This window comes from Acinonyx jubatus, chromosome A1 (genome assembly GCF_027475565.1).
Source record: "Acinonyx jubatus isolate Ajub_Pintada_27869175 chromosome A1, VMU_Ajub_asm_v1.0, whole genome shotgun sequence".
Classification (NCBI taxonomy): domain Eukaryota; kingdom Metazoa; phylum Chordata; class Mammalia; order Carnivora; family Felidae; genus Acinonyx; species Acinonyx jubatus.
This window is the reverse complement of record NC_069380.1, coordinates 208,862,796-208,882,068: the sequence shown is the minus strand read 5'-3', so window position 1 is coordinate 208,882,068 and position 19,273 is coordinate 208,862,796. Positions and strand designations below refer to the sequence as shown.

General features: G+C 45.2%; 2 protein-coding genes across 4 annotated transcripts in view; one reads left to right on the top strand and one right to left on the bottom strand.

Moving 5' to 3' along the window:
* Positions 1-535: 535 nt before the first annotated feature.
* Positions 536-19,049, bottom strand: LOC128315880 (uncharacterized). The gene is made up of 5 exons (XM_053223636.1): positions 18,925-19,049; positions 11,873-11,961; positions 10,883-11,596; positions 8,893-8,965; positions 536-1,109 (listed from the first exon to the last, which is right to left on the bottom strand). Exons 1-4 carry the CDS (start codon positions 19,047-19,049, stop codon positions 8,931-8,933), a joined length of 963 nt encoding a protein of 320 aa, XP_053079611.1. The 3' UTR covers positions 536-1,109; positions 8,893-8,930.
* RAI14 (retinoic acid induced 14) overlaps positions 11,348-19,273 on the top strand; it is a 142,662-nt gene continuing 134,736 nt past the window's right edge. For 2 of the 3 annotated variants that reach the window (XM_053201636.1, XM_027075140.2), the window contains exon 1: positions 11,348-11,484. The gene's annotated coding sequence lies outside the window, so the exon portion shown is untranslated. The remainder of the gene's footprint in view (positions 11,485-19,273) is intronic. The other variant, XM_053201638.1, reaches the window with a different exon arrangement.

Sequence of the window (19,273 nt, the reverse complement as noted above, 5' to 3'; positions counted from 1 at the left end):
ACCAGCAGCATCACTGGGAATTTGCTAGAAGTGCAGAATCCCAAGCCTTTCTTCCGACCTATGGAATCAGAATCTGCCTTTTCAAGAGATACCAGGGATTCACATGCACATTAAAGCTTGAAAAGCACAAATTTAAAAATCATCATGCTAGGGGAGCCTGGGTGACTCAGTAGGTTAAGCATCCAACTTTGGATCAGGTCATGATCTCACCATCCAAGAGTTCGAGCCCTGCGTCAGACTCTATGCTGACAGCTCAGAGACTGGAGCCTGCTTCAGATTCTATGTCTCCCTCTCTCTCTGCCCCTTCCCTGCTCATACTCTGTCTCTGTCTGTCTGTCTCTCTCTCTCTCTTAAAAATAAAATAAAAACATAAAAAAAATTTTAATCATCATACGGAAAGAACATTTTAAATCAATAATTTGGTAGCTTATTGTATGTAAGAGTCACTTGGAATGTTCCTTAAACATGCAGTTTTCCTTTTTTTAATGTTTCTTTATTTTGAGGGGGGGGGCAGAGAGGGAGGGGGAGAGAGAATCCCAAGCAGGCTCCACGCTGTCAGTGCAGAGCCTAACTCGGGGCTCAATCCCATGAACCATGAGATCATGACCTGAGCTGAAATCAGGAGTCAGATGCTTAACCAACTGAGCCACCCAAGCACCCCAAACATGCAGACTTTCTGACTGACCCACTGGAGATAGAGTCATAATTTCTGTGGACGAATCCCTAAATCACACTTGGAGAAACATACTTTCAAACAAAGTATAGTGTCTGTATTATGATTTGCATAATTTGGAGGTGTTTTTAGCATGTTAGTGAGATTCACCTTTCTCACTCTTGTCCAGGTGTCAGTCCATTAAACTTCATTTTTACACCTTTCAGAAACCCCTTAAAGGATTCCTTAAACAAGACTCCTCCATGTCAAACTTCTTCCTCAGGTCTTCTCAAGGGCAAATGTAGCCATCCAACTCCTTCTGCCTAACGGGTATCTTAACCTCTGATTCCAGTTACGTACTCTTGCTGAAGATGGTCCCAGTACACATCAGATCCCCTGACAAAGAAGCGAGTGGACATCCTCTTGATATAGTCCTTCTGCCTTAACTCTGTACCTGCTAAAGGAGAGGAGGGAAGAGAATGGTGTTTAAAAACATGAAGACAGGGGCACCCGGGTGGCTTGGTCAGTTAAGAGTCTGACTTAGGCTCAGGTCCTGGTCTCACGGCTCGTGAGTTCGAGCCCCACATTGGGCTCTGTGCTGACAGCTCAGAGCCCGGAGCCTGCTTTGGATTCTTTGTCTCCCTCTCTTCTCTGCCCCACCCCGCTTGCTCTCTGTCTCTCTCTGTCTCTCAAAAATGAATGAACATTTTTAAAAAATTTAAAACGTGAAGACAATCTTTTAAAAATAGCTAATTTCATCAGATCCCTGTCACTTGATTTTCTACCATCTCCCTACAATCAGACTCTGCTCCCAAATTGTGCTCCCAGCTGAACATTCAGGTTGGGTTCAAGTTCCAGCCCTGGTGTTTTCTTACTTTATGACCTTGGGCAAGTTTCTTAACCTTTCCTAACCTATTTCTTCATCTCTAAATGGAAATCAGAGTATCTACCCCTTGAGGTTGTTGTGAGAATTTTCAGAGTTAATGATTGCAAAGTATTTGGCCTACATTTGCTGCAGAATAAGCATTGATCAATTTTTTTAGATGTTTATATATTTTTGAGGGAGAGAGGGGGACAGAGGATCTGAAGTGGGCCTTGTGCTCACAAAGCACAGAGTTTGTGATTCGAAATTATGAACTGCAAGATCACGACCTGAGCCAAAGTCAGACGCTTAACTGACTGAGACACCCAGGTGCCCCAGCATTGATCAATTTTAATATGTTATCAAAAGATGCTTTGGCAGAGATGGCTAGATGCCTACCCTTCAGTGGTCTGGTATTTTGGTGGTTCCCAATGTACTATGATTCCTGGCATATATGTTTTTGTGTAGTTCCTTCCCATTTTGACTCTGGTCTTGGCCATATGATTAGCTTCGACCAATGAGACTATGGCAAACATGATGTAAGTGGAGGCTTAATAGGCCCTTGCACATCGAGGCTCATCTTCTTGGGGCACTCTTTCTTGGAACCAAGCCAACCGTCCATGTGGAAGCCCAAAGAACTATGAGAAGGCTGAGGTCTCAGCCAAGATTCCCTACTGAAATCCAGCTAGGGACCAACACTAACTATCAGCTGTAGGAATGAGGCCATTTTATACCTTTTGGCTATCCTAGTACCTCAGCCTATACCACATGAAGCAAATGAACCACCTGGTCAACCCACAGAATCATGAGAAACAATATATTGTTTTTGTTTTAAGACACTAAGTTTTGAGCTTGTTTATTTTATAGCAACAGATAAATGAAATACCATTCTCCCCATTTTCCTATTAGTTAGACCCCAATTTCATTTTGTGTACAATGCACCCAGCTAAACACCTATATTTCCTTCCCTTCCTTTCAGATGGGAGTGGCCATGTGACACAGTTTGGCCAATAAAATTGAGATGTTGGTTGGGGCTTTCAGAAAATTTCCCTATAGAGCAGACTCTACTGGCAGTCTACTCTTTCCCTTCTTCCTGCCTGAACACAGAATGGATGCTGTAAGTGGACAAGCTGTCCTCTAATAATGAGGGAAAACCTAGAGGACCACAAAGGCCTCAGACCTGACCACCTTGAACCACTGATCTGAAAGCAAGCGAGTTTGCAAAATATGAGGAAAACATGCCCCTATTGTGTGAAAGCCACCATTATCTCGTAATAGGCATTGTTATCACTAGAACAGGCAGCTGATTATGACGCCGATGGTGTTTCAATCCCAACATTATTTAGTAACATGGAAGCTGCATAGCACAATCAATGTCAAGCCAGGCTGCGTGTTGTAATAGGAACCTCTGTGGGTACGCATGAGTTACTTATATTTTGGTTCCTATAACACACTGCTTCCTAATATTTAAGCAGAACAGAATGTCTCACATTTTCAAAGTCACTGTTTTCCAGGCAACGTGGCTTGGCAGAGCCACAGAATAGTGTCAAAGAACTAGAAAGCAACATGGTGACTCTGTCCATGTAGGTCTATAGACCATCTCTCCAAATAGGTTGGAAGTTCCTTGAAGACAGAAAACATCTCCGGTTTTTTCTTTCTTGGTGTGTTCAGTGCTATACCTTACAGTTTAGTTGACAAAGTTTTCATATAACTTTCACTTTCACTTAACAGAGAGGGGTGCCTGGGTGGCTCAGTCAGTTAAGCGTCCGACTTCGGCTCAGGTCATGATCCTACAGTTCATGGGTTTGAGCCCTGCGTCAGGCTTTGTGCTGATAGCTCAGAGCCTAGAGCCTGGTTTGGATTCTGTGCCTCCCTCTCTCTGCCCCTCCCCCACTTGATGGTTGGCACACACTCTCCCTCAAAAATAAACATTAAAAAAAATTTAAAAAAGAGACTTAGCAAATAGCACCCTAGAAATGTTTAAACTACAGGCTTTGGCATTTAAAACATTTTTTAAAAATGTTTTTATTTATTTTTGAGAGAGAGAGACAGAGCATGAGCAGGGGAGGAGCAGAAAGAGAGGGAGACACAGACTGGGAAGCAGGCTCCAGGCTCTGAGCTGTCAGCAGAGCCCGACATGGGGCTCGAACTCACGGAGTGCAAGATCGTGACCTGAGCCGAAGTCAGACACTTAACTGACTGAGCCACCCAGGCACCCCGCAGGTTATGACATATTTAATAACAGTTGAGTTGATTTTGATATATACCACTATTTTATTTTCCTCAGGCCTCTGTGAATCTCTTACTCTTCTCCACGTAGGTAATAATTATCAATATTTTTTTAGCTCTTGCTCTGTGCCAGGTACTGTTGTACGTGTTTCATATGTATTAATTATTTAAGCTACAAGATAACCCAAGAGGCAGGTACTAATACTACTCCCAGTTGGCCAATGAAGAAACCAAGGCTAAGAAAGATTAATTGACGTGCCCCAAATTGCACAGCTTAGAAGTGGAGAAGCCAGGGTTCCAGCCAGAGTATTTCTTCTTTGTTTTTGTTTTTAAAAATTCCTTCAATTCTCATTGTTACTCCATGTTTAAAAACAAAGAGAAAATAAAAAAGAAGCCAATCATGACTTCTGCCCAGTAGGGGACAGTTGCTTCTGGCTGGAGAAACCCATTCCCCAGGCCACACTGGGAGGATTCCTGCCCCAATACAGATCCTCCGTTCTCACTGGTTCGTCCACAGAAGTGGCCTCACACACTTCTAAAATTTCTTCAAGGTGCACCTACCTATAAACTTGCATCATTTTCTGCCCCTCAGAATCACACATGCAAGTAAGAATGCTCTGACTTGGAACAGAAGGCAGTTAGGTCAGGGAAAGAGCATCAGGATAAAAAGAAACACACTGAATGTTCTCATAATTCATATTTCTTAATATGAGTGAGTTATGTTGGATGTGAATGGAGAGTCCTCTTAAGGCCAAAGTTTAAATAAAAACGTTTTAAAATACTTTCCAGAAGCCCACAAAGCAAATATGAGACCCACTCAGACCTTCACCTCCCTCTCTTCGTCCCAGAGCCCCGGGTTTCTTGGTGGCAAATTTCCCAGACTAAGTCAGTGCCAACTGAGTCTTCTGGTTCTCTCAAATGGCCTCCCAAACCACTTCCTTTTAATGTAATTCTAAAGAACAAACTCCCCTCTGGTTGGCCGACAGTGACCTCGATATCCTTAACACCAGAACTCTGCCCTCCTCCCTTTTATTGGTCTATTATTGTGAAGCCAATTTGTCTTCTTGGCATTTGTGTTCTAAAGGTTCTAGGAATCCTTTGGAGGAAGTCACCATGGCCCTTTTCTGGCTTCTGCTTTTGCTGGCTTCTGTGGATTCTGTGGACCTTCCCTGTCCCACTTCATCTCTGTTGAAGGAATATTTCCACGGTGATCTCTCTGGCTCCCCCAATTCTGTCCCTCTCCTCTCTTCTGGCATATCACAGGACAGTCCAAAACATTTTCATGGTCTGAATCTTGTTCTGAAACTCAAGCAGGAAGTCTAGAACAATAAATTACAGGACTGTCTTTGAAATAGAAGCCAAAGGAAGAATGATAATTTTACCTTATAAGAACCTCCATCCTGAATGTGAGAAACCTGCTTGAGGTGCATATTTTTGGATAGTTGAGGAATTTGTATTAAGGCAAAACAAACAAAGGCCTTGTGGAATTTTGTTAAATATCTTCACAGCAGTGTAGTCATATATCTTAAGTACTAACAGTCTGCTGTGCAAAATGAATCTTAAAAATGTGTTCACTTGCAGAGTTGAAAGACCAATTTCGAAAACAAGAAATCTAGTTTGTGTAGTCTACTGAGGATTTTAAAGAGAAGAAACACAAATGGAAAAGTGAAAATGACTAACAGAAGTTAAATGACTACAAAGCTTTTGAAACACACAAGCAAGAAGTCATAACAGATGCAAAATAACTCATCAGCCAGAGTCGTACACAGGTTTATTATGGGTGCACTATTCGGATAAGGAAGGAGCATGAATTAAAATGTCTCACAGGCAGGGGTTGATCTCAATGAAGAAGACAAAAATTTCAGAGCTCAGGTTTAATGCCGTAACAGAAAACAAGTGCACTGGGCCAAGAAAAACAGTGGCTTGGTTGAGAACCACTCTGTCGAGAAATCCTTCTGGAGCACTGATTCCTGTAAGGCCCACTGCCAGAGCCACCCCACCCTCTTCACCCAATGTCATCTTTGCTTGCAGTGCTAAACCAAGAACCAGGTGCTCCAGGCATGGCTGCAACAGCCCATAAAGCCCAGCCCCACTTTATGATAATCTAGGGAGAGGGTATAAAATACCAACGCCTGGGCCCCACACCAGACCACTTTAATCAGTATCCTAGGGCATGGGGCCAAGGCAATTGGTGATCTTTAAAGGCAGGTGGTTCTAACAGGCTGCCAAGATTGTGACCCACCGTCGACGAAGGAGAAAAGGTACACACGTCACAGCTGTAGATTTACATCCCGCAACACTGCTTCTGCCTGGGGAGCTCTGTGAACACTTTTTCGCTTAGATTTCTGGCAACAAAGTAATTGCCTTCTCAATTTTCTCGAATTCCTCGTGATACCCTCCTCCACTACCTTACTGGGAGAACATTTTCTGTGATTTCTAACACGCACGGCAGACCCACCATCCTGGCAGCATGATGGCTATTTGGAGCATCTTAAAATGGAGAAAGGAGAGGCCACTAAGATTGAGCTTTCGGTGGCTGTTGCCTGTTGTAAGGTTAATCTCACCCGGGTTCCAGTCCTTTTATCCACCAGGCCTTTGCCAGAACCGGGAGAAGTCATAAGATCGATACAGAAGTGCTTTATAAATCAGTGTGGCCTGAAGGCAATATGGGGTAGTGGTTAGGAGGACCGCTCTGGAGTCGGGTATCTCAAACTTTGATTTTTGCTGCTTCTATTTCTGGCTCTATGATTTGGGCAGTTTACCCGATCTGTTTGAACCTCGGTTTCTGCGTCTTGTAAAAATAGGATGATACCCCATCCAAGTTGCTGCATTAAGAAAAACTTTGCATCTATTAAATTCTCGATCTATATTAGGTCTTAAGATGACAGTATTGTATAGCAGTCAAGAGTGAAGCCTCTAGAGCCAGATTGCCCTAATTTGAATCTCAACATTGCCACTAGCTGTGTGACTTTAGGCAAGTTACTTAATCCCTCTGTGCTCCAGTTCCCTCAAGTGCCAAAAGGGATAATAATGGCACTTATAGGGCTGATGTACCGGGAAGAGAGCTATCAACAGAGATTCCTTTTTACCTAAGAAACTTATCTCCATGAGAGGGCAACCTTGTTCTCAAAAAGTCTCCTCTCATCTTCCTGCTAGTGGTCTTCCTGTCTTTTGTGTCCTCAGTCCCCTACCCCTCTCCTTGGCTCATAGAAGCCTCATGTTTCCTGGCTGTCTTAGAATTTCATGTCTGTGTGGATTCTCTGGATGTCCAAAAATAAATGTGATTTTTCTTCTGTTAATCTGTCGCATGTCAATTTGATTCTTAGTCCAGCTAGAAGGACTTTGAAGAGCAGAGAGAATTCTTTCTCCCCAACATAAAGATTAAATGACCTAACGTTCGGGTGGCCTGCCATCTCAGTTTGCTCAGGACTGTTCCAATTTATGCTTTTTGTCCTAGTAGCTTGGCTGGTTTAGAATTTGTCTGCCCCCTTTCATTCTCAAAAGTGTCAAAAGTGTCTCAGATTGAATAATTAAGTATATGGCCGCAGTGGTTATGTATATACCACTTAGCAAAAAGCCTCACATGGAGCGGTTGGTAAATGTGTCTTAGATGCTAATAATTAACACCTGTGGAAGTTTTATCCAATAGAAATAAAATGTAAGCTACATAGTAATTTATAACTTTCTAGTTAACCACAGTTTAAAAAGAAAAAAAGTGGGGTGCCCATGTGGCTCAGTGGGTTCAGCAACCAGCTTGTGGTTTCAGCTCAGGTCATGATCTCATGGTCGTGGGACTGAGCCCCAAGATGGGCTCTGCCCTGGGTGTGAAGCCTGCTTGGGATCCTCCTTCTCTCTCTGCCCCTCTCCCTCCTCTCTCTCTCTCTCAAAATAAAATAACCTTGGAAAAGTAAAATCTTAAGGGACACCTTAAGGGTGGCTCAGTTGGTTGAGCATCAGACTCTTGATTTCAGTTCAGGTCATAAAGCTGGGGTCATAGGATTGAGCCCCTTGTTGGGCTCCATGCTAAGCGTTGAGCCTGCTTGGGATTCTCTCTTTCAATATGTAATTAATATAAACATTATTAGTGAGATGGGACGCCTCGGTGGCTCAGTTGATTAAGTGTCCAACTCTTGATTTTGGCTCAGGTCATGGTCTCATGGTTCATGAGTTTGAGCCCTATCTTGGGCTCTGAGCTGATGGCAAGAAACCTGCTTGGGATTCTCTCTCTCCCCCTCTCTCTGCCATCCCCCCCTCAAAATAAATAAATAAAACTTTTTTTTAAATGTTAAAAAATTATTAGTGAGATACTTTTCATTTTTTTTCTCATCCTACATCTTTGAAATCTGTTGTATATTTTGCATGCACAGCACAACATAATTTGGGCTAATGACATTTCAAGTGCTGAGTGTTTGTGGTCTACTTTATTGCTATGGTCTTACTGAATTATTAAGATGCTTTATTGGGGCGCCTGGGTGGCGCAGTCGGTTAAGCGTCCGACTTCAGCCAGGTCACGATCTCGCGGTCCGGGAGTTCGAGCCCCGCGTCAGGCTCTGGGCTGATGGCTCAGAGCCTGGAGCCTGTTTCCGATTCTGTGTCTCCCTCTCTCTCTGCCCCTCCCCCATTCATGCTCTGTCTCTCTCTGTCCCCAAAAAAATAAATAAACGTTGAAAAAAAATTTAAAAAAAAAGATGCTTTATTAAAGTTATCTTATTAATTCTCCCATGTCACAATTTCCTAGTCAGAAACATCCCTAAGAAAATACAAAAAAGTGGTTTTTCTATGAATATATAGGGTCTTTTCTGTAGATTCTCTCCCTCCAACCTTTTGATTGTGGTTTTGTTCCATTCTCTGGACTGGGGCCAATATCGCCACATTCCTGTAAATCATGCTGTTTCTAACTAGCCCCAGAAGTGTAGTCAGATCCTAACCAAATGCCAAATAAAGCAAAGGGTTACTTTTTGGCTCTGCTGTGATGCCTATCTCTATTTCTCCTATTAGGGACAGTTTCTTGTTACCCCAACTAGTCTCAGCCTTGGTTTCCCAGACTTAAGACGTTCCTAATCCAGGGAGAAACAATACTGATAAGCAAGGGAGCAAGAAATAAGGAATGTGACATTTTTTAATCTCAAAAATGAAAATTTGACCCTACCAATCAATGAATTTCATGGATCCTGGATGGCAACCCTCTCAGGAGTCTGGAATCTTGTCGGTATGAGACTGACCTGCTAAAACAATTAGAGAATGATGCTTTGCCATAGAGTGTAACAACAAAATAGCTTGTGATGGCTCTTCAAATTAAGAGAATGGGCTCAGGATGTTAGATCTGAAAAGCTTCTCAGAGGCCATGTATTTCAGTGTTCTTTTTTTACTGATTTGGGAAGTGGGGCCAAGAGAGATTCAAACATTTGGTGAAGTTCAAATGGCAAGTTAGGAACATGGTCTCTGTTCTTATTACACTACAGTTACCTTGATTTGGCAGTAACACCCCTATTAAAATACAACATGTTGTTCTTCCCAAAGAGGTTTTACCCACTTTTTATGCAGTTTAGATGATCATTTTATCCTTACTGCCTTCTCAAACCTTTTCACATGGGCCTGCTCTCCATTAAAGGGCGTATTCCATGTACCCTGAATGAGGTAGCATTTGTAAAAGGCCTGGGCAAAGAGCACACAAACCCCCACCAATGAGAAGATTCTGTTCCAAACCATACTTGACCATCAATTCCTCTGCAGATGGCAGAACTTCAGCTGTGGTCTGAATCAGGTGTTTGAATTTTCAGGGGCAGGAGGGATCTGGAAAAGGATCTTGGCGTATCAGCCTAACTATAAGAGTCCTTCCCTCCACAGCAACCCCACACCAGAGTTGGACTTGCTGATGTCTGAGGGTGAGGTTATACGCTAAGGAGAACAAGCATGCAAGCCACCCACAGGAGCCACAGAGCTGACATAGGCAGGCACACTCAGAGGTAAGTGGCTGGGATGCTGCATTGTGGTGTAAAAGAAAAATAATTGTTTAATGTTGTCCGATATTAACTCCTTCCACTTGTCAACTGTTCCTGCAGGATACATACACATGTTTGCTTTCCAAGGGGGCATGGTATATACCCTGTACCATATTCCAAAGCCCACCTTTTCAGCTGTCTCTGAAGGAGACTGATCTGCTAAAAGCAGAACAAAAAGCCCACAAGTGGCAGGGTCTGTCTCCCCCACTCTCCTACAGTACACCTGAAGTGTGAACCGTAATGAAAAACCGTATTGTAGAAATTGCCAGCACTAAACAAACAACACGTTTGCCGGTTCACATTTCTCTTAGAGTGTCATTTTATTCACGAGGGGTAAAGGACAGGAAGAGGAGTGTGTGTCTTGCTTTAAACAGGCTATTCATCACTTTTCGAAAGAATCTCTGATGTATGATTTAGGAAGACCATGCTGCAGTTACTTCACAGTTCATAGTTGCTTCCTATGTGATAAGTTACCTGTTAAAGCTAAAGAAGGCTGTTCCCTTGGGGGGCGGGGAAGACAAATTCTAAAGTCTAGGCCATCTAGATACAGCCAAGACGTTAAAAACTGAACTATGCTGGGGTGAATTTCACTTCCGTTGGAATTAATCTTTTTTTTCTTGAAGTTCAAATGACTTACAGTGGATCCCACCAGAAAGGACTCGTGTCATTTATTCTAGAAGGCTTCCTGCCCCGCGTTAAGGAGGCAGAGTTAACCTGGGGAAGGGAGGGGCTATGGTGAATAAAGACTTTCTAAGCCGTAGCTGGTTAGCCTGACTAGGATGAATGGAAAAGCAGCCCCAAATTAATGAGTAGGTGGAGAGCCCTGAAATCCTTGGAATTACAGGAGGAGGCCATTAAGATTCAAACGCCGGTTTTAGCCGGCTGGAGAAGGGAGAGACGCTGCGGGGATGGGGCGGTAAGACCCTCCCTCGGAGCATCCCGGACACCGCTCTGAGGACGTCCCCCACTCGTGCCTCTCCGTTCAGGCGGTAGATTTCTCCCAACTCCCGAGCAGAGCAACCCTTCACGCCTGTAGTTTTCTCTTGCCACCTGATGAGCGTTAGCAGTCACTCCAGCCAGTCCAGAGAATGAGAGGATTCTAGTTCCCTTTCTGTTCAGTAACTCTGGAAAATATACCCGATTGGACTGTGGTTAAGTGGGCGCTTGGATCGGTGACTTTTGGCACAGCCCCACGACCACAGACGACTTTGGAGGTTGGCCAGAAATGAATACTATTCGGGATCTCACGCGTCCCAAACCCGGGGGTGCGAGCACGGGTGTTTCCCAGTAAGTTCAGGTGACGGTGATGCTGATGGGACACGTCCGCGGCGAAGGGTCCACGATCCCGGGAAAACGAAAAGTCCTCAGGGAACGCCCGCAGCACCCCCCGCGGGTCCCGGCCGCAGCGCGGCGCCGGGTCACCTGACTCGCGGAATTTGGGGCCAAGCGGGGTGGAAGGGGAGGGGAGAGGCGAGCACCTCCCTTCTCGCTCCCGCTGGATCCAGGTCGGCGGGGGCCGGCGCCGGGCGGCCACGTGGTGGTGCTGCCGCTGCCCCAGCCCCGCCGGCCCAGCCCGGGAGCCGTGGCGCCCACTGACCCCCGCAGCGGGGGAGGAGGAGGGACCGAGGCGCAGGAAGCCGAGCAGGAAGCGAGCCCGGCGGCCGCGTTTTCCTGGGGAAGCGGCGGGCCGAGTGGCGCAGCCAGCGCGGCCCGGGAGCTGCCGCCGCCGCCTGGATGGGGTGAGTGCGCGGCGCCGCGAGTCGGGAGGCTCTTCCCGGAGCGGGGAGCCGGCTCGCGGCCCCGCCTTTGTGTCTGGGGCTCCGGCGAGGGACGGCGCGCCCGGTGGAGAGGCTTAGCGGGGTGGCAGCGAGGGTCCCGCCACCACGCCCTTGTCTGCCGCCGGCCGCCCGCTGTCTGCAGAGGGAGAGGAGGATGTGGGGATCCGAGTGAGCGGGGGGACCGGGCCAAGTTGGGAGCGGGCTTTGCTGCTGCCTGCCCCCCACCGCCCCTCGCAGGCCGGCATCGGCGAGGCGCGGGGCTGGGCGGGCAGAGGGAGCGCGGGCGAGAATGAATGGCCAGCCCTGCGGGGCATCCTGGGGGGAGCGGCGAGTCGGCACCCTGTCCCACCTGCCTGGCGGCCCGGAGCCCCCACCCTCCCCCACCCCCCGGGTCCTAGCTTCTGGGCTCGACCCGCCTCGGCGCTGAACTTGGAGGAGCTGGGTGGGAGGAAGGTGCAAGCGGGAGATTCTGGATGGCTCCGGCGACCGAGGCTCCGCTATTGTTCCTTTTCTGACTCTAGGGAGCCCTTTGGCTGGCCCAGGGGTGCAGGCGAAGCTACACCGGGCCTGCTAGAGCCCCTCGCTCCTCGTGTCCTTTTCCCCGCCTCAGCTTCTAGGAGGGCCGGGAGGCGGGATGCTGGAGTTCGGGCGCACACGGGGCGGCAGCTGGGACTTCGGGCGAGGGGCGCTCGCCCGCCATCTGTCCCCACCTCTGCCCAGGTGGGTGGGGACCCACTCTAACCTGCCTTCCCATGGCTGCGGGCTTGAGCAGGTTTGTGTCCGCGCTTAAGTTTCTGCAGTTTTTAGGGTTCGTCTGCTGCCTTCTGGTTCACGCTCTCCTTTTCGTGTGGACCTCTCCCCTTTTGTGGGGTGGGGGTGGGGTCCCGGAGCCCGGGGAGGCAGCAGACTGAATGGATGGAGCCCAGTGTGAAGTGGAGAAGTTATCAGTGACCTCCCAGGGGCTGGGGCCTGGGCTGTCTGTCCAGGCTTGCGCTTCTCCAGGGAACCCAGTCGGCGCAACTTTATTTCCAATGGTCCGGGCATATCTGGGGGCTCAAGGCCGCCCACCAAGACCAGCAGCTTCCCGTGGCGGCAGGGTCTCGGCTCTCCTTCCTCGAGAGGAGAATGCTAAGCTGGCTGGGATGCGGACGTTGTCAGTTCTCTGGAGAATGTGATCTCAAGACTGCAAGGGCCTGGCAGGGGGAGGAACTGGTCTGTGCATCAGTAGGACTCAGCAGATGCTGCTCTCAGGGCCTCACCTGGTGGTTTGCACAAAGTTGGAGAAAGGCAAGTGCATCACAGGGAGGATTTTGGCTGCCCTGGCCCCCACCTGTTCACAGGTGTGGCTGGGACTTTTATTACTGGTGGATGTCATCTGATCATCTTTTCTTAACGATGCCTAACCAGTGTCATTTTTTTCCTCCATGGCCTTTTGTAAGATAGTAGACTTTAATGTGAGAAAACTTCTCCAGTTCTTATAATTTTCGACCAGTGTTTGCATAACAGTTGCACTGGGAAAGGTGGTCCTCTGCTGGGAGATCCCAGGTTTTTTCCTCTCCATTCTTTGAGATGCTTCATTAACTCATTCATTCATTAATTTATTAATGAATTAATGAAATTAATTAATGAAATGAATGAATTTATTAATGAATAAGTCTATCACCTTAGACTTGTTTTATGACTCTTTTTTGGGGGGGGGTGGTGATGGTGGTTGTAACCCTGTTGTGAAAAATCTTACTGCTATTTGTGAAATTGAATAGAAAGAGTGGGTGCTGGGCCATGGAGACTAAATAGGGGCATGATTGTGCCCCTGACGTTGAAGCACTGTCTCCAGGCCACCGCTTCCCAAATCCTCTTTGAGGCAGGCACACTTAGTGTCACTGACATTTTAAAGGTGAAGAAACTGAGGTTTGGAGGTTAAGGAAACTTGGCTTGCAGTTAATGGAATATGATGGAGGAGCTTTGTCTCTCTTCTTTTTTCCTTTCAATATAAAACTAAGTAGGAAATATTTCACACATAAAAAATGGCCACTACTTATGTTTAAAAGTTGCTAATATGTCCATTATTTGTTTCATATCGCCGCCAATTAAACTGCAACTGAAGCGTTTTATCCACTCTTCCTCCACTTCCTCTGTCTTCGGGTGACCACTAAAGTGAAGTTAGGTTCGTAGTTTCCAAGCACGTTTTGGTATTTCTGTATATTATATGTCCATAAGCAATATCTGTGAGCTTGTGTATTTAATATTTTACATAAATGGCATAAGTCTATGTACACACCCCTTGCATTTTTAAATGTCATTACGTGTTGAGGTCCATGTAACTCTTATTGAGCTGCTACAGAGAATTCCAGCATAGAAATAAATGGTAGTACACTAATCCCTTGCAAAGAGAAAATTAGAATGTTTACAATTTTTCACCGTTACACTTTTTCTACTAAGGGCAGTTGATCTGTTTCCATTTTTTTTTTTTTTTTTTTTTTAAGTATAACGAACAGTGCTATTATAAGCTATTAGAGACCAGTTTCTGTTCTACACCTATCCCCTGAATTGCTGGGAGATCGGGTCTAGGTAATGCTGCATTTATTATTTCATTCCTCACCAAAAATTTAGGGTGTACATAGGGTCTCTCTTATCTGTTGAGTGAAAAAGGTGAATTTGATCTATTTTCAGCTCTAAGATTCTCAGTTGGATTATTTTGTTTTTTATAATTTCATTTTTTTGAGGAGGAACAGAGCCTCTTAATTATAAAGTTGAAGTCTGAGACAGACTGTGGTGCTGAGTTTGGGATACTTGTTCCAAAGGCTTTTCTCAGGCGTCACCAGTGGTGTAACCTTGGATTACCCACTCAAGCTTCTCTTCCTCATTTCTTCAAGCTTGGTAAGATTAAGTAGTTTTAGCAAGCATTTGCAAAGGCATGTTCTTGCTCTAAGAGTTTATGAAAATGTGTTGACATTTTGCCCCAAATTGTAACCCCTTAATCTGAAAGCAATTTAAGGCATTTAAACACTTGGGCTTCCTCATTATCCCTCCAAATTGCCAGGCACATTCCTGCCTCAGCGCTTGCATTTGCTGCCCCACTGTCTAGACCACCCTTCTAGATCCTCTCCGTGGCTGTGCCCTTCAGTACCCCAGGTCTTCACTCAGGTGTGTGTCACATCAGCTCCCAGCATGCCCTGCCCCTCTTCTGTCTTTTTTTTTTTTTTCTCCATGGCGCTTAACACCTAGCTTGCCATATATTTTGGTACATATTTGTCTCATTAGGAGAACACAAGCTCTGCAAATGCACGGATCTTGTGTCTTTTGTTGCTGCTGTATCCTTAGTGCCTAGAGCAGTGTTGACAAATAGTAGGTACTCAAATGTTTGGATGAATGGATATAATGCTCTTTGTAGGTTTTTCTACTTAGAATTTCTCTTTTAGTACATTGTGGATATCCTTAATGGTGCTGGTGGTTCCACAGCTGTAACTGAGTCCCCCAAGATGTCCTAAGATAAAAAAATATATACATCTTAGAAACAAAGTACTCTATTTAAATCTGTGTGATTTATCCTACAGAGTACTTGTCTTCCTATTTTTTTCTGCCAACATTTGCCTAAACCTGAATTCAGATGAAAACGTAAGTAACATTTGGAAGCACACCCATCTTTGCTTTTCTTGATAACTTAGCTTTCCAACATTTTAAATGTGGAAGACTGACTCTCCTATCCACACAGCATCTGTACAGACAGCCCAGGAATGGTCTCAATGCCAACTACACTGAATTTCCAAGAATAGAAAGTGTGTTTCTCTGAATTGTTTGCGGAGGGTATACGCATCATCGCTAACTACATTCATGGTGAATTTTTGTTGGGGGGGAGGGAGATGACCTTAATCTGAAGATCCAAAAGCAACCAATATATAGTAGGGTACCTAGAAATACTTTTAAAATTGTCACGTCATTAAATCCTTAATTTTATTAAAAACATTCACTGTTCTAGTGTCGTGCTTTATTTTGCTAGAAGCCAACTGAATTTTCTCTACCTTGCATGATGAATATAGGAGTTGACAAAACAAAACTAAATATATCAAAGGCCTCTTGGGTGTATTTTAAGTGGGTGATAGAGAAAAGGAGTCTAGGGTTGTTTTTTTTCCTGTTAACTATATGGGTATATGATACTGATGGTATCCTTTACAAAAAAATAACTAATGTATCGAAGTACAACCATTGTATCCTCTGTAATAAAATGATACTGGAAGAAATCAGTTTATTGTGGACCCAGATAGGGTTACACTTCAAGCTGAAAACTGTAAGCATACAATAATTTGATTAGTCTCAAGATGCTACATGATTTAGAAATTTCTTCCTTTTGGGTTACTACCCATGAGCTGAAAAGTGTAGGTGGTTTAATGAAGGAGAAGGGTTGTGTTTTTGTTTTAATTTTTTGTAGTGTTTATTTTTGAGAGAGAGAGAGCCAGAGCATGAGCAGGGGAGGGGAGAGAGATGGAGACAGAATCTGAAGCAGGCTCCAGGCTCTGAGCTGTCAGCACAGAACCCGACACGGGGCTTGAACTCCCGAACCAGGAGACCATGACCTGAGCCAAAGTCTCTTAACCAACTTAGCCACCCAGGCGCCCCACAAGAGGATTGTTAATCAACCATCAGTTTCCCAACTCCAGCCATCTACAGTGAACAAAAAACTAGTCTTCAACATCAGACTCACTGATCGGTATCAGTAAATTTAGTATTTTAATAAGTAACTTTATAGACTTAACCATGTATTTTAAAACAAACTATTTGAATGAAGAAGTCTGCCTCATTCTTCAGTTTTATATTCCATGTGTCCAGTAGCGTATCTGTCACATAGTAGGTGATTAACATTTACTGAATTACACACACGCGCGCGCACACACACACACATGCACAGGTGTGCATAAAGCCTTTCATGGAGGTCATCAGATATTTAGCTGTCCTAGTCTAGAATTTAATAATCAAAAGCTAGGGAAGAGGAGTGGAGATAGCAAAATGCAGGTGGAGGTTCAGAAGATGCAGGTCTCCTTTCTCCCCACACAAAGCCATTTTACCTCTCTAAGCCTTTGTTTTCTCCCCTGTGTTCAAGAAACATGTCCACCGTTCAGAAAAGTCTGTGCATTGTGTTTTGACTGCTATTCTAGTGGGTTATGTGTGGTGGGTCAACTCCTCTAACCTCACCTGCTGTCTAGTCCAATTTCTTCTGTAGTGAATGGTGCTCACTGGATATACATTGTTTTGCTATGTAAATACCATGACCATTCGTCACCACAGAATCTGCTTGTGAGAAAAGTTGGTTGTAGTCTAAGAAGTTTACTTGTACAGTGGGAGAAAACATAGACTATTTTTATTTTCTCCTTAGATTGATATTTGCTGAACACCAAAGTTTATTATCAGGTAAGCTAACATAAGCAATTCATCCTCTACTTATCAATTTTCCCTCACAATCATTATATTTTTTATACCGCAACTCAACTTTTCTTATCCCTGTTAGGCATGGCGATTTGTAACAACAAAATTGGTCTTCTCTTTGCTTTTTTCTTTATGATTTCTAGATGAGTTTGGTTTGCTAAATCTGGAATGTTTTTTTTATAATAATGTCCTTTAAGTTTATTTATTTTGAAAGAGTGTGTGGGGGAGAGGCAGAGAGGGAGAGAGAGAATCCCAAGCAGGCTCAGTGTGCATGTGGAGTCCGATGCGGGGCTTGAACTCAGGAACTGTGAGTCATGACTCGAGCTGAAATCAAGAGTGTGATGCTTAACTGACTGAGCCACTGAGGTGCCCCTGTTTTTTTCTTCTTAAAGTGTAAATGACTACAAAACAGCCACTGTTCACTACATCTGTCCAGTTCTTTTGTTGGTGGCGGTGATGGAAAGTCAGCCAGAAAAAGGAACTCTGGCAGAGTGTGCTGATAATGAATGTAAGGCTGAACAGCTTCCCTTTGCTCTAGGGTGGCACAGAGGAAAATGTTTTCCTCCAAGAGGAGTCCATTTTGCAAACCAGAAAAGGCCGCTTAGCAGTGATTTCTAAATGTTTTGTACATATTTGCAAATCTGATACAGGTTTTGGACCATTTTTCCTAGGGAGAGTTTCACCTATATACATTCATAAGCTTTGTCGGTCTCAAGAGCATGGAACTCCCTGCATTAAGTACATTTATGAACCTCTTTGGACTCCCCAGATTAAAAGCCCAAGATCTAAGGGCCCCCGGGTGGCTCAGTTGGTTAAGCATCCGACTTTGGCTCAGGTTGTGATCTCGTGGTTGTGAGTTCAAGCCCCGCGTTGGGCTCTGAGCTGACCAGGCAGAGCCTGCTTGGGATTCTCTCTCTCTTCCTCTCTCTCTTCCTCTCTCTCTTCCTCTCTCTCTTCCTCTCTCTCTTCCTCTCTCTCTTCCTCTCTCTCTTCCTCTCTCTCTTCCTCTCTCTCTTCCTCTCTCTCTTCCTCTCTCTCTTCCTCTCTCTCTTCCTCTCTCTCTTCCTCTCTCTCTTCCTCTCTCTCTTCCTCTCTCTCTTCCTCTCTCTCTTCCTCTCTCTCTTCCTCTCTCTCTCTGCTCCTCCCCCACTTGTGCTCTCTCCTCTTTCTCTCAAAATAAACTTAAAAAAAAAAGCAAAAATCTCAAGATCTGTTGAAAGCACCTAGAAAACCACTATCGAATTTGTGCTGTTTACCTTTAACAGCTACCTCTTAGGGATCAAGAGTATAATTACAAGGGTTTATTTTCTATCATGTGCCACTATCCCCAGACCTGATAACCTGTCATACGTGAGTGGAAAGAATTACACCTTCAGTCAGAAAACCAGTCACTGGTTGCTATGCCGACCAGTTGACATGCCACTGACCATTTTTAGGAACTGTTTGGACTGGATGCAATAAAATGCTATTCAGAAGTAATGAGTGGATCAATAGTCTGACCATATCACAGAGCTCTGATAAATTCTAAGGAGCGTCTTGAGTTTCTCACCCCAAGGACCACCTATTTCTTGGTCTAGTGTTGGGTCTGGATGGTCTTCTGCTTTCCGGGGACAGCACCTCCCTCCCTTGCTGTGGCAGTATGGAACTAAGATGTCCCTGGGCCACACCTAATGCTACTCCCCAGCTCACAGGATAAATCTTTGCTCAGTCCAGTGGAGGAAATGTTCCCAACACACTGTCTGTCTGCTCATCTTGGCCTCCCAGCCTGATGGGGCTTCCTCCAGAAAACCTGAGGAAGACAGGGAGCTGACCCTCAGCTGGCTGCCTGGGCTCCCAGAGAGTCGTCCTTCTGTGGGAGGTAGCAGACACTGGAGCAGATACTGCCATTGTTAGCCCCATGCAGGGAGCTTATTCTGTCACTGTTCACCTTAGGTGACATCATCGGTCTCTTTAGTCAAAATCGGGCCAAAGGGGATAACATACCTGCCTGTTACAGGGCAAGCGATGCAGCCTCTATGAGTCAGTTTAATTGAATTGAGCTCCTTTGGTGCACCAGGCACTGTGCTCCTGGCTGTCGGCTTTTGGAGGTCCAGGCTGGTCTTCTTCATTGTCACATGGACTGTGAGCAGTCCATGTTGATAGGATCACTGAGTGTTAGAAGATTCGTACGTGAAGGATGATACCTGCCTTCAAGGGGCTGACAGTTTTAACCAGGTTAACCCATTTGCAGTCCACTATAGTACAGGGCAGACTATGGTTGGGATAAAGTGGTGGGAGAACTCCTTTCACAGCTGGATTGGGGCCTGGGGAAGTGAAATGACCCCTTAGAAGG